The 13,122-nt window shown below is 37.5% G+C and overlaps 4 protein-coding genes across 6 annotated transcripts; 2 read left to right on the top strand and 2 right to left on the bottom strand.

Moving 5' to 3' along the window:
• Positions 1–322: 322 nt before the first annotated feature.
• Positions 323–3,549, top strand: LOC100121078 (sorting nexin-7). Its single transcript, XM_001604611.6, has 7 exons — positions 323–875; positions 953–1,108; positions 1,177–1,287; positions 1,355–1,519; positions 1,600–1,795; positions 1,880–2,154; positions 2,237–3,549. The coding sequence occupies exons 1-7, from the start codon at positions 720–722 to the stop codon at positions 2,591–2,593; spliced, it is 1,416 nt and encodes a 471-aa protein (XP_001604661.1). The 5' UTR covers positions 323–719; the 3' UTR covers positions 2,594–3,549.
• LOC100121054 lies at positions 3,207–7,804 on the bottom strand. The gene is made up of 11 exons (XM_031929040.2): positions 7,441–7,804; positions 6,730–6,848; positions 6,411–6,656; positions 6,200–6,321; positions 5,157–6,117; positions 4,679–5,085; positions 4,391–4,600; positions 4,203–4,312; positions 3,919–4,124; positions 3,582–3,835; positions 3,207–3,455 (listed from the first exon to the last, which is right to left on the bottom strand). Exons 1-11 carry the CDS (start codon positions 7,606–7,608, stop codon positions 3,379–3,381), a joined length of 2,880 nt encoding a protein of 959 aa, XP_031784900.1. The 5' UTR covers positions 7,609–7,804; the 3' UTR covers positions 3,207–3,378.
• A 141-nt stretch (positions 7,805–7,945) lies between these two features.
• LOC116417218 lies at positions 7,946–9,603 on the bottom strand. The gene is made up of 2 exons (XM_031929226.2): positions 8,596–9,603; positions 7,946–8,507 (listed from the first exon to the last, which is right to left on the bottom strand). Exons 1-2 carry the CDS (start codon positions 8,682–8,684, stop codon positions 8,255–8,257), a joined length of 342 nt encoding a protein of 113 aa, XP_031785086.1. The 5' UTR covers positions 8,685–9,603; the 3' UTR covers positions 7,946–8,254.
• Positions 9,604–9,898: 295 nt separating this feature from the next.
• On the top strand, positions 9,899–12,612 carry LOC116415689 (transcription elongation factor 1 homolog). 3 transcript variants are annotated; one of them, XM_032598764.1, is made up of 3 exons: positions 10,085–10,140; positions 10,550–12,328; positions 12,375–12,612. In XM_032598764.1, the coding sequence occupies exon 2, from the start codon at positions 11,105–11,107 to the stop codon at positions 12,251–12,253; it is 1,149 nt and encodes a 382-aa protein (XP_032454655.1). In that variant the 5' UTR covers positions 10,085–10,140; positions 10,550–11,104; the 3' UTR covers positions 12,254–12,328; positions 12,375–12,612. The 3 variants fall into 3 exon arrangements, with proteins under 3 accessions (XP_003427068.2, XP_032454655.1, XP_031785059.1); XM_031929199.2 differs by lacking the exon at positions 10,085–10,140 and adding an exon at positions 10,147–10,404; XM_003427020.5 differs by lacking the exon at positions 12,375–12,612 and having other exon boundaries at positions 9,899–10,140; positions 10,550–11,021.
• The last annotated feature ends 510 nt before the right edge of the window (positions 12,613–13,122 follow it).

Genomic DNA, 13,122 nt, shown 5'->3' on the forward strand with positions numbered 1-13,122 from the left:
TTTGTTTTCATCGTCTGCTTCTGGCGAGTTTCGGATTTTTTGCAGTGGCTCGTAAGTATAAGTATATATATTATACAGGGTTTTGTTCTACTTACCGTGTTCAAAGAGATTTGGAGATCTCATCGAGCTTGTGGATTTTTAATTTTCATTTTGGTAGACACAAACCGCAGGAAGGTATAGTCTGCTAGCTTTGAATTTTTCCCGCTGCAAAACGGGACCGGAAGTCGGGACTACGTGCTCAAGTTTCAAAAGGTTCTGCAAAAAATATAAAAAAAATCCACTTTCAAAACACTTTCGCAACGCAATCAATAACGTTGGCCAGCGTCTCGTCGAATTCATGATTTACTTAAACGATTTAACTGAAAAAGCAGGCCAGCAAAGACGCCCACCGCTGCTCCATTCAAACGCATACCACACCTACAGTAGTCAGTCGTGTGATGTGTTCGGTTTGCTGATTGTTGCGGGTGTCGATCGATAAATAAACTAATATCGTTATCATTTGACGTATCCACAATAAAGAAGCAAAAAGCATCAACGTCGGCACTTTTCCAATCTAGAAAACACTCGGTCTCGTGACGAATGCTTAGCTTCAAAATATGAGATTCGACTCCTCCCACTGAATAATAATACAGGCGCAAAGGAAAATCGTCTAATTGAAGTGTTACCAAGGTGTTGCATATCAGGTGTTGTATAGCAACAGTTTGTCCGCAACTGTCAAGATGATGACACCGACGGACGCGGAGCTGGACGAGCCTGGCCAGCAGGAAGATGCTGTGCCAGAACTAACGGCCGTCTTGGAGGTCAGCCCCATGTCGACGGCAGCCAAGCCCGAGGACGGACTTTCCAACTACAGCACCTCCGTCGAGGGATCTGTCGTAAGGACATAACCTTGAAGCTACCTGTTGTGCCCCCTATAACTTTAGTGGTTTTAATGAGAAAAATTGCTCGCCAGGTTGCCTCGCCGTCGATTGAGAGTTTTTCGACGTTTCCCGAGCAGGAGATATCTGATACGAACATCGATTTAAGGGACCTGCAGGTGAAGGTAGAAAATCCGCAGAAGCATGTGGAAACCTTGGAGACCTACATCACTTTTCGCATCACCACAAGGGTAAATATCCGAGTGATTGTGGCTGGTAATAATTTGGTGATTCATTAATGTTCACGGTGATTGTTTAGTCAACCAGACCAGAATACGAGGAGGGGGAATACATTGTGCGTAGGCGTTACAATGACTTCATATGGCTGAGACAGAAGCTGGTCGAAAGTTACCCTGCGCATATAATCCCAGTAAGTTATGAATATTTCAGAGATTTAGCTTCGCTTATATGATATTTTATTTGATTATAATTTACAGCCGATGCCAGGCAAACACTCTCTTTTGGCCCAGCTGGACAGATATTCTAAAGAATTTATCATAGCAAGGATGAAGTTGCTGCATATTTTTCTAAATCGTATGGTTAATCATCCTATTTTGAGTTACGATAAAAATTTGCATGTGTTTCTCACTGCCAAACCAGCAGTAAGTTTTGATGATCAACAATCAATTAGTGCATGAGTACATGGAACAAAATGAAAAATAATTGAATTTGATGATTTTAGGAATTTTTGGTATACAGAAAAAACCGCGGCAATGTGATGGGTAAAGTATCAGATTCTTTACAAAGTATGGCCAGCAATGGTGTTGTAAAGCAACGTCATTTGGAATTTGAACAGGCTCGAGATTACTGCGTATCTTTGAGTGAAAAATTAAGCACTATAGATAAAATAAGTAGGAGAATACACAAAGAAAGACAAGGTACATTAATTCATTGTGATATACTTGAATAAATTCTGAATATTTTAGAAGTGCTCATTGTTTAATATATTTTGTGCCAACTAGATTATTTAGTTGAATTGCATCAGTTGCACCCTATATTTACACTTTGGGCAACTTCAGAGCCACAACTTGCCAGAACTTTACAAGCAGTTGCTGGTGCCATTGAATCTAATGCATCTGCCCATCAAAAGTTGTTAGATACTGCTGTAAATGAAGAAAGAGAATATATTACTTACATTGATGCTGTCAAAGATGCATTGAGTCGTAGAGATACTATGCAAGTTGAATATGAGATGACTGCTGAAGAATTGACAAAAAGAAAGACAGAAAGGGATCAAGTAAGACATTTTAATTATAGCGGAATATAGAACAAACTGTTTTCTCTATGTCAATTTCAAATATAATGTATTAAATTTTCAGATAATAAGTTCTGGAAATATAACATCGAGCCGGTGGGATAACTCGTTCTGGAAAACTGAATCCAATGGCGAAAAATTAGATAGATTATCTCAGACAATACCGCGTCTGTCAAAAGTGGTTGAAGTGTTACAAGATCGTTTAGAATGTGCAAATGAAAATTTACGGAGCGATTTAGAACGATGGAATATTGAAAAACGAACTGATTTAAAAAATATACTCATTGCAATGGCTGACCAACAAATCGGACATTACCAGCAATGTACAAATGCTTGGGAAGAAGCTTTATCTGTTGTCAAAGTAGGCAATAATGATGCATCAGAGTCTGCCACAAGTCCACCAAATCGAGTATTTGTTTAAATATTTGTTGATTTTTTTGTTTTGCATAATGCTTAAGGAGAAAGTAAGATCTTATAATGTATAAGTACATGGTTATTTGTTTTTCTTTTTTTTTTTTTTTTGTTAAAATTTCATGTAATGAAATGAGATGACCATGTTTAGTAATATTAAGTGCATCATTTTTGGGATACTCAAGAATGTTGTTATTTAGAAAAGAAACCTTAAATTTTCACATAAAAAAAACTCATCTCTATATGTATTTTTGTTAGTATACATTAGTTACTAAAATCATTGATTTATATAAAATGTTCACACTATATTGACAAACGTACCTTGCTGTGATAATTATATCAGCTAGACATTAATTTGCAATTAATTATTTGGTAGACTGAATTTAAATGCCACAAGCAATTATAATTATGTTACATTTCTGAATGTGTTTCATTTTGGGACCAAAATATTTAGTTCTTTTTTTCATGATTGTATGATTGTGCCGCAAAATAAAAAGACAATCGTTCATTAGTCGAATAAATTAATAGGTGGTACTTGTCTGATATTTTTATCATTTATGCATTGATAAACATTGTTTATCTAATTAATACTAAGCTAAGAATGAAACATTTTTTCATCTACATTTTTATATCCAATATAGTCACGTATGATCCGAGGGATCAATGTTTAATGTATATTAAAATTGTACAAAGAAATACAATACAGAATATTTACAAAAAATATTAACATTAAAAGAACAGTAACCATATCTTTTAATGAATAATTTATTACTTCTATTGCATTAATTATTTTACTTAAGAACAATTAGGCATCGGCGTAATATAAAATTCTACGAGGTTATCAAAGTCCTTCATTCTCGTGATGGATTCATCTGTAAATTATTATTTAATTATAAATATTATTATGCATAGTATTTAAAAATTTGTTAATGTGCAATTTATAATAAAAAAACCAGTTACAATATAGATGTTAAATTATTGAAAGCAAATAAACATACCTGACAAAGTCAATTCATTGCTTAAGAAACGGACACGACGAGCATAAGGCTGTTGAATTTTTTGTCTCATCAAGGGTGCTATGAGTTTTGTTGGGTTCCACGGAAAGTTAAGAGATCCACCGTGAGATTTATCGGAAAATAAGAGATCAGACTTGACTTCTTTCATTTTTAAAATATCGGTTATTCTGTATTGATTCGAATCAACGTTCCACGTGAATTTGCACCCAGCAACGTGCTGTTTTCTGTCATCCGTACTATAACAATACAAAAGTTTTATAACGTTTGCAAAAACAAAGACAAATTACACAAGTTACTATAGACGCCAAAAATTACAAACCATTGTCCCTGCTCACTGGTCTGAACTTTCATTATAAGTAAAAGAATTATGTCGCCACTTAGAGCGCATATGTCAATAATTTCTATATCGTAGTCGCTACAGTGCCAATACTTCTTTTTGAATAATTTACATTGCCAGTCCGCAATATGATGGGAGAATGTTTCAATGTCAAAACTCATCTGATGTATTGAAACGCACGGTACATTCTTAAAGAATAGGTTACATTAACGAATGACTTTATTTTCATTGATTTAGTATAATCTATCTGGATTTCAAAGGCTTACCAGTTTTTCTGCTTTGGCATTGCTTATCATTCCCATTTGAACGTAATCTGCTCCATGAACCTGCATAGGAAGCACACATTGATAACTTACATATCCGCCAGTTTCTTCATCTGCAAAATAGACAATTTTATATAAACATTAAAAAATTGACGTTATTTGAAAAATCGTTAAATGCTCAAAATAATCACCTTCAACATCGGTAATAACAGAAGTCCTCTCATCGTCCAAATGAATATAACTGCGCTTGAAATGTGACGTGCATTTTATTAAAGGATATTGCAGTGTAGCTTTAGGAACTAAAGGTGAAACATTGCTTAAGCATGGCTTGTTAGTCCGTTCGCGGCAAAGATTAGGCAACAACTGATTTTGATTGAGTGGTCTTAATACATTTTTTTCAGCTGCAACAAAATATTATTTTTTATTAGTTAGCTAAAGTGAACAGCTGACTTTAAATTTAAATAGTTCAAGTCTCTTACTCATGTCGTATATATTATCACCAAGCGCATGCGAATCTTGAGAATTGAAGTCCTCTGACTCACTGTGTTCTGAATCTATTTGATGGCGTCTACCATTAGGCAAGGGCGAAGCAACCGGTGAAATTTGATATATCGAACATCCACGGTGCTTGGATTGATCACGAACGTGCTTGAAAGGAACTATATTTTCGGCGTCCTCAGTTTCGTCGCAGAATTCGTACTTTTTGTCGGCGAGTCGTCGTTTCCTAAACGAACTTAGTTTTTCGCACGTTTCCAGAGCATCATCTGTAAATTCGTAAGCCTTTTCCGCTTCGAGATTGAGTTTGTAACTCGCTCGAGTTCGGGGTTGGGAATTCAAGTTTGATGTAGGAGATACGATGTTCGTTCGTTTTCGGGAGTTTGTGGGTCTGAAAATAATTTTTTGAGTTCTAAAGAATGTTCTAAAATTACTTCTCTCTGAAGTGTAATCTGAAAGTACCTGAATGATTTCGTGATTGGTGGTGACATCAAGCGAGGAGATGACGGTGTCGTGCTTCCTATGGAAAGGGTATAGAGAGGCGAATTGAAAGATGTGATGTTGATGCATGAGTTACCCTGAGATGCACCAGGTTGTGGTGAGTTCCTGTGACTAGAATCTGAGTTTCGTGTTTTTAAAATGTCTAATGGTGGCGTGTGTACAGGTGAAGGTGACCAAGGAGTTGTTTTCCAATCTGAGGGCAGCCTCTGTGGAGTTGACCTGGGAGAGCATGGAGGATGTTTCACTAACGTTATAAGATCACTACCTATGCTCAGTTCTTGCGACATGTCTTCACAAAAGTCTTGTAAAATTTTATCCCTAACTGAAATTGCTTGCTGTTCCGTTTGACAACTTGAACTACTGGAATTACCACACTGACACTGCATATTATCCAAACACATACATACTTTTTCACTCAAACTAATACTAGATTTATTATTATCACAGATATAATCGCTTTGATTGCTGCTAGAGGTATTTAATGAATGTTCACTTTCTGTTCTGTCATACACTCTACATTGCATTTCATCATTGAAATCGTACTCAGTTATGGTAGAGTCACATTTTGGCGAAACCACAGATGCACTCTCTGGAGTCAATTCTTTATCATCTAAACTATCGTATTGTTCAGCCTTTGTTTCTTCTGCCTCGCTGATGCTAATCACATCTAATTGTTCAATGTCAACGAGAGATGCATCTTGCTTTTCTATAGTTCTTTGATTTTTCTCTTTGACATTGTCCAAATCCACCCTGAGCACGTGTAAGAAATTTCCTGTATTCACCACAATGTGATTTGAATAATTCAAACAAACAGGTGCTCGAAATTTTGGATAAGGTGAAATAACTTCATACGCTGTGTGTACTGTGAGGCCATGTTGCAAACAGTTACAACGCACACAGGTATCCCAATTGGCAGCCAAATCTAAGGAAAGGAAAATAAATCAGCATCTTACAAGGTAAAAATTACAAATGAGGATAAAAAAAAATGTAGTGATAATACTAACCATCCTCTTCGTATGAGGATGCTATACTTTGACAATCCTTACAATTACTAAGAGACGGAACTGTAGTCATAGTAACAAATGCTTTATCTGTTTGCTGTGATTGCATTATTTGGAAATTTGAACTGCAAGAAACAAACAAACAAAATATTCCTTAGTCAGCAATGACATAACAATGGAAAATCACTCTGAACGTTGATTGAAAGTAGCTTACCAGAGGCCATGTATTACTAGCTTATTCCTCTCTGTTGGCCACTGAGCAATAACAATACTTAGTTCTTTGTAGATACTATAATTACCAAATAAAGTAACTTCAGCTACTTTTCGAGCTACTCGATTAGGAGTGAAAGCCCACCAGTGTAAAAAATACTTAAAAAGGCTTCCTAGAACTCCAACGTCAACATTGTATGTATATGTTAATAAAAATCGTCCGCACTGTGTGAGCCCCATAACAATATGCCTACAAAACATGGGAATCAAGAATTTAATATAGAAACTCCCTTTCAACTTTGCTGTAGACTTGCTGTACTCACCCTGCTTGGAGAGCAGATTTGGGAATAACTTGCAACAATGATAGGTGACGCCACGAGGGTATTGTCGTAAAAAGCCTTTCTTCAGGAGCATAGTTGTGCTGCGTTAAAGATCCTCTTATCTACGCATAATGATAAATACTCTCTTATATATTCTAACATTATTTAATGCTGTAAAATGCAAACTTGTACACTGTCTGTTTTTAAACAAGTTTGTTGTACAGTATACTTGACAATAGTTTCGAAAATACCGTGAATCGAACAGAAAAATTAAAGCCCATCTATAGAAACAAAGGTCAAGTATATAGCATCTAAAAAAAAAGTACTTTGCAGGAGCAAGTAGAGAAAGAAAAGGGAGCTTTAAAGAAAGCTTCATGACCTTGATACTGAGTTCCAAAGCAAATAACTAAAAATTACCCAAACTTGCATCATAAGAAATGGGAAAAATCAATAAAGCCATTGCTCCGAAATGTCCTTCCCCCTTTTTGAATCTGCCCATCCAGCCCAACAAAGCCCCTCATCCCATCGAGCGTCAAGAGCAAGTATGACTAAGTATAACGAGTCCCAGAGCCGAGCGAAAAATCACGCCCAGAAATCAGGATCCTCGAGTCCACGAGTGAGCTCATCCCGAGAATCCTGTGCATCGGGAACGCGAAGGAAATCAATCGGAAGGATCGTGCGAGTGGTTTTTTTTGAAAAGCGATCAGCGGCTACCTCGCGCGTGTAGAGCTTCTGCAAAAAGTTCCTCTCGTTGCGCCGGGTTATGAGGCTCGTCCTCTGGCTGTCGACGACGTACTCAAAGGACTTCTCCGAGGAGATATCTGAGAAACATTCGTTGAAGTACGAATCTGAGGTAGTGTCGGAAGACGAAGCGTCCGCCATTTTTAAATAACCAGTCCACTCCACGGATTTTTCACGCGAAAGGCACTGAGCGAGGGACTCGCTCAGATTGTGAACTCGATGCTCACGAGCGAAGACTGCCGCTGTCGACTAAGTATATGTGCATGTTTGCCCCTCTATTTCTACGCTTTTGATGCGTTGCAGCAGCTGCGGTGGCGGCGGCGGTGCTGCATACACTGATGGAGCTATATATATATATGCGTTGTATTTATAGGAAAATCGATTTTTTAAATGCCGGCAAGGAATTATTATATAAAGGTATAGGTTATAGGTATAATACATACGCATGCGTTGATTCAATTATATGGTATTCGCAGTGTTGAAACATTTTGTGACGAGTTACATTTATTTATTTACTTATTAGCACAGCTGCAGATAATGTATTATACATATACATCATAGCGAAAGTGAATTTTGATAAAAACACCGCGATATTTACAGTGACAAATCAATTGCTCACGTAATATTTACAAGCGTACATTAATAAAAACAAATATATACATATATATATATATAACAATACGTCAGAATTCATTCGAAAGGTTTTGCTCGCCTCGTCGTCTATTGTTTGATATGCGTATAAAATTAAAAACACTCGAAAATCCAACAAGTGTTCGCGTTATTCTGCTTATATTAAATGCCTGTTCGGATACAAGTAGTCAAAGATATATCGTTGAATCCGGTTGTACAGTGGGTCTATGTATTCTTGCAAAAAATGCTCAACGTGTCCAGGGTGCGCGTAGCAAACCCACAGAATGCACAATGAGACCGTGAATGTGGATACGAGCAAGAAGAAGACGCATCGTTCAGTTCGTTCTCTGTGGGCTATTTCAATGCATTCCCGACAAACCAATTTGTGGCATAGGGCTCCATTGATATCACTGTAATACGAACGGTGTGCGAGTCAAATTGAATTAAATTTTGTAATTATATAATAATACGATGGAATTAGAGGCGACAGAAAATTACATGAGTTTAATAGTTTCGGTGCATTTGCGCTCGCAGGTATACGTCCGTTTCCGCTTTATTGGCTCTCTGTGGCTTTTTTTCCGACCCATTTTCGAACTAGAGAATCGCCTGAGTATAACGCACTGTCGTGTCACTTGAAAGTTTATAACTTTTACGATATTATATATCGTTTTTGAAAATGCGCGTGCGACTTTCGGGTTGAGCTTTGGAATAGGACTAACGATATGTAAGTAGTTCTACACAGAATAGGAATTCCTGATGTTTGCTTGTTCGAATCGAATGTTTACCTATGTACTATATACCTATACATGCTGGGGAAAATTCTTATTCTGATGTATGTTTCAGGAAATTTTCCAAATAACGTAATTTATTTGTCTATACACAGATATACCAATTACTCATGAAAGTATATGAGTATATTTTTCACAAAATAAAACAAATATAAATGAGCCACCGAATATAACGGTCGGTATGACACACACTGCACATACACGCAAAATTATAAAATCGAGCTACACACTACGCTCTAATTGTAACCGCCAAGTCACAGTAGTTGTAAACATCGAGAGTGGATCTCAACTATACTTATATAGTCAAAACGTTAATTGCAGGTAGTCTGGTATAGGCCTAATACTGCAAGTGATTTGTTCTGTTTTCCGTATTTCTTGTCCCTGTAAGCAACTCCGATATTAACAAAATAATGATAAAATATCGTATAAAATACAACTAAAACTTAGATAATCACTTTTTGGCTTCGTATTACAGTATTCTTGTGATTACAAAAGGAATAATTAAAATGTGTTCAAGTGGTATTAATTATTGTCCCTTTTTGCGGTAAATAGTTTATTTTTAAATTTCTCTTCGATCCCATTTAAAAAAAAATCAACAAACGCCATATTATTCGAAGAAACTGTGTAATCGTACAAAAATAATGTTTATTCCAGAACAAAAACTTAATCTATTGTATAGAATGTATTTGTATTGAAATGAAATCTTGTTGTTTTATATAAAAACGCTCAATGACATTGAAATTCAAATTCAAAAATCGCGCCTCACACGATCGCAGCACTGTCCCAAACTTGACGACCTTGATATCGTGCTCGTAACTTTGTTCATCGCTAAAATTTACAAAAAACCGTGAGCATTTTTCTAGTCGTAGACTGTAAAAAAAACTTCTTCCCGCTCTTCCCAACTTTCTGACCATTAATCAACCCGTTCAACAATAATCTACAAACCGATCGAGTTGGCAAACCCTCAACCTCCGACTCCTATTCTCCAAATCAGCTGAGCGATAGCAGAGGCAGAGCCACGAGCGCGATACTCGCGCTTTCTGAGTCGAAATCACGCAATAAACGCGACGCCGACAGCACACTGTCCCGCGGATTTTCGCTCTTTTTCTCAGGCATCTCAAAGAATCGTAGCTTAAAAAATGGGTCGTAGAAAGAGTAAAAGGAAGCCGCCCCCGAAGCGAAAGGCCATCGAGCCCCTCGACACGCAGTTCAACTGTCCGTTCTGTAATCACGAAAAGTCTTGCGAGGTTAAAATGTGAGTAAACATTCGCGGTATGGGTGCACGCTGCACGCTGTCCGCCGCTTCGACCAACCCTCTTCTGGCTCTACCTCTCCGCAGCAACTTTTCCCCCCACCTCCAGGCTTTTGAATAAGACCGAGTTGTATATCTAGAAGGTTAGGATATTATTTTGCATCGAGCTTTCCGACTCTGAATCCTATAGTTTGTTCGGCTAAATCAGTGATTTTTGACAAAAAATATAAGGACGGTACGACGGAATTAACGTTACAGCTTGTTGAGGTTAGGTTTTGCGCCTATTTCAATGGGGTTTTGAATATTTCTTTGTTATGGCTGATGCGGAAATGTTAATACTGAGAATATTTAGCGATTTCGTCCTGACGTGTGCGACCGTTATAGCTTGAGTAACTGTGAATTATTGTTACAGGGACAAAGCGCGAAATACAGCCAGGATAACTTGCAGGGTTTGCATGGAGGACTTCCAAACAACTATAAACCTGTTATCCGAGCCACTGGACGTATACAATGATTGGATAGATGCATGTGAAACTGCTAATTGAGTTCTCTCAAGAATAGTTTTAAAATAACGTTTGCTGTACTCAAAGTCTGTACAGCATCTCACTATCAGGATATCTTTTAATAAGTCGACCACTAGTTTAACTGGATGAACTAAACCATTAAGATTTCAGTGATCTTTGTGTCAAAATTACAGTACTAAGCCTGCTTGTAAAGCAGAGGATTCAGGAAGCGACAAAAATCTACTTACAAAAAGTAGTTATATTAACAGAGTTTAATTCTATTCTTTTTATAAACAAACACTCTGTTGAGTATAAATTTATTATACCGGTTTTATTATTCAAGTCTAAAGCATAAATTGCAAAAATTTATTCATTAGTAAATAATGTAATTAGTTTATTTATACACACAAAACTATCGTCTAACGAATATATCCATTTACATTTCGAAGATTCAGAGATTCAAAATGTCTTTTCTTCAGAAAGAAATTGTTAAATCCAAAGCAAATAAATTGCCTGACCGTGGTGGACTATCATCTAGACTAGTGGAACACAGAGTTCCAAGCCAGAAGAGAGACTATGAACCAGTTTCGTGGTCTCAGTACTTTGATGATAGAAAACCTGTTTCAGTGAATGATAATACTTTTTACGTGTATTCACAAGGAAGTGAAGGTCCCTTGTTAGTATTACTACATGGAGGTGGTTACAGTGCTCTCACATGGTCTCAATTCACAAAATGCATAAATAGTTTAGTAACTTGTCAAGTTATGGCCATTGACCTAAGAGGTCATGGAAGTTCCACTACAAAGGATGATGGTGATCTTTCAATCAACACACTAGCTACAGATGTAGCCAGTATATTGGAATCAGTATCAGAAAATCGACCTGTAATTCTTGTTGGTCACAGCTTAGGAGGTGCTATTGCTGTCAGGACAGCACCATTGGTTCCAAATGTGGTTGGTGTTGTTGTGATCGATGTAGTTGAAGGAACAGCACTTGATGCTCTTAGATCTATGCAGGGCTTCCTACGCTCACGTCCATCAACATTCCCAACCATAGCAAAAGCAGTAGAATGGTGTGTTCGCAGTGGCCAAATAAGAAACTTACAGTCTGCAAAAGTCTCTGTGCCTGGACAGATAAAAAACGTTTCAAACGACACTCTGGGGGCAGATGATTTGGAGTCTGGGTCTAAAAGTGACAATGCAAGTGTTACTGCTCCTGTTGGTGGACCTATGGGTACTATAATGGAGGGTGAACTGAGCACACCTTCTGGACCACAAGAAAACAGTGAATCCAAGTCTGGAAAATATACATGGAGAATCGACCTTGCTAAGACAGAAAAGTTCTGGAATGAATGGTTTCATGGCCTCTCATCAGCATTTCTGGAAATTGCAGCCCCAAAAATGCTTCTTTTGGCAGGTGTGGACAGACTAGACAGAGAACTCACTGTTGGACAAATGCAGGGCAAGTTCCAACTGCAAGTTCTCACAGCCTGTGGACACGCAGTCCAAGAGGATGCACCTGAAAAAGTTGCAGAAGCTGTGGCCACATTCTTGGTCCGACACAAGTACGCAGAGCCTACGGCTGATTTCACCTGGTCTGTACCAGCCTGCTGAAAGGTCACCATCCAAGATTGGAAACTGAATCTAAGTGTGCATTTGAATTGCAAAACATGGTAAACAAAAGCATAAATAAATAAATAAATATATATATATATATATATATATATATATATATATATATATATAAATTGAAAATCCTGTATTTAAGAAAACGTTTAAATGATTATTTTATGTAAAGTATCTACAAACATTTAAGACTAAGATGTTATCACATATATGATGATTTGAATTGTATAATGATCCACGTTTGCATTATTCCGAAATTTCTTCTTTTATGTATTAATAAAAATTGCTTTTGTAGAAATCTTTTTATTACCACATAATAAAATATTCGCTTTCCGCAAAACTGTAAATCGCTTTCCTTTTTTCTTTCGCATTTCCTGCATGAAGACATATTCCATTCCTCTCCCTTATCAGACCCGCCATATCTATGTAACATCTATAACGTAGTAAAATCGTATAAACATTCTTGCATCCCCCAGAGATAGCAGACCATTTAAAAACCTCCCTCCACGTGTCGTTAAAATCTCGTCGATATTGCGGAAGTCGCGCTGCACCTATATATACATAAACAATCATATCATGAGGACCGACAGGGGGGGGGGTGGGGGTGTCCCCGAATATATCGCATCGCATATTGTTTGTATGTAAACATAACGAGCGCTTTGGTCGCCGGGGTGGATGAACAACTATATATCCTATACACATAGAGACGATTGGTGGCGCTTCTCCCCCGCAATCGAGTAAAATACAGGTAGTGAAAGCTCGCAGGCATGCTCCCTTCCCCGAAAACGTCCACACCATCGCAGCTACCTGCGGCTGCTGTAGCAGCACCGGAAACCATATAGGTCCGAGCAGTAGAC

This window comes from Nasonia vitripennis, chromosome 1 (assembly GCF_009193385.2).
Source record: "Nasonia vitripennis strain AsymCx chromosome 1, Nvit_psr_1.1, whole genome shotgun sequence".
Lineage (NCBI taxonomy): Eukaryota > Metazoa > Arthropoda > Insecta > Hymenoptera > Pteromalidae > Nasonia > Nasonia vitripennis.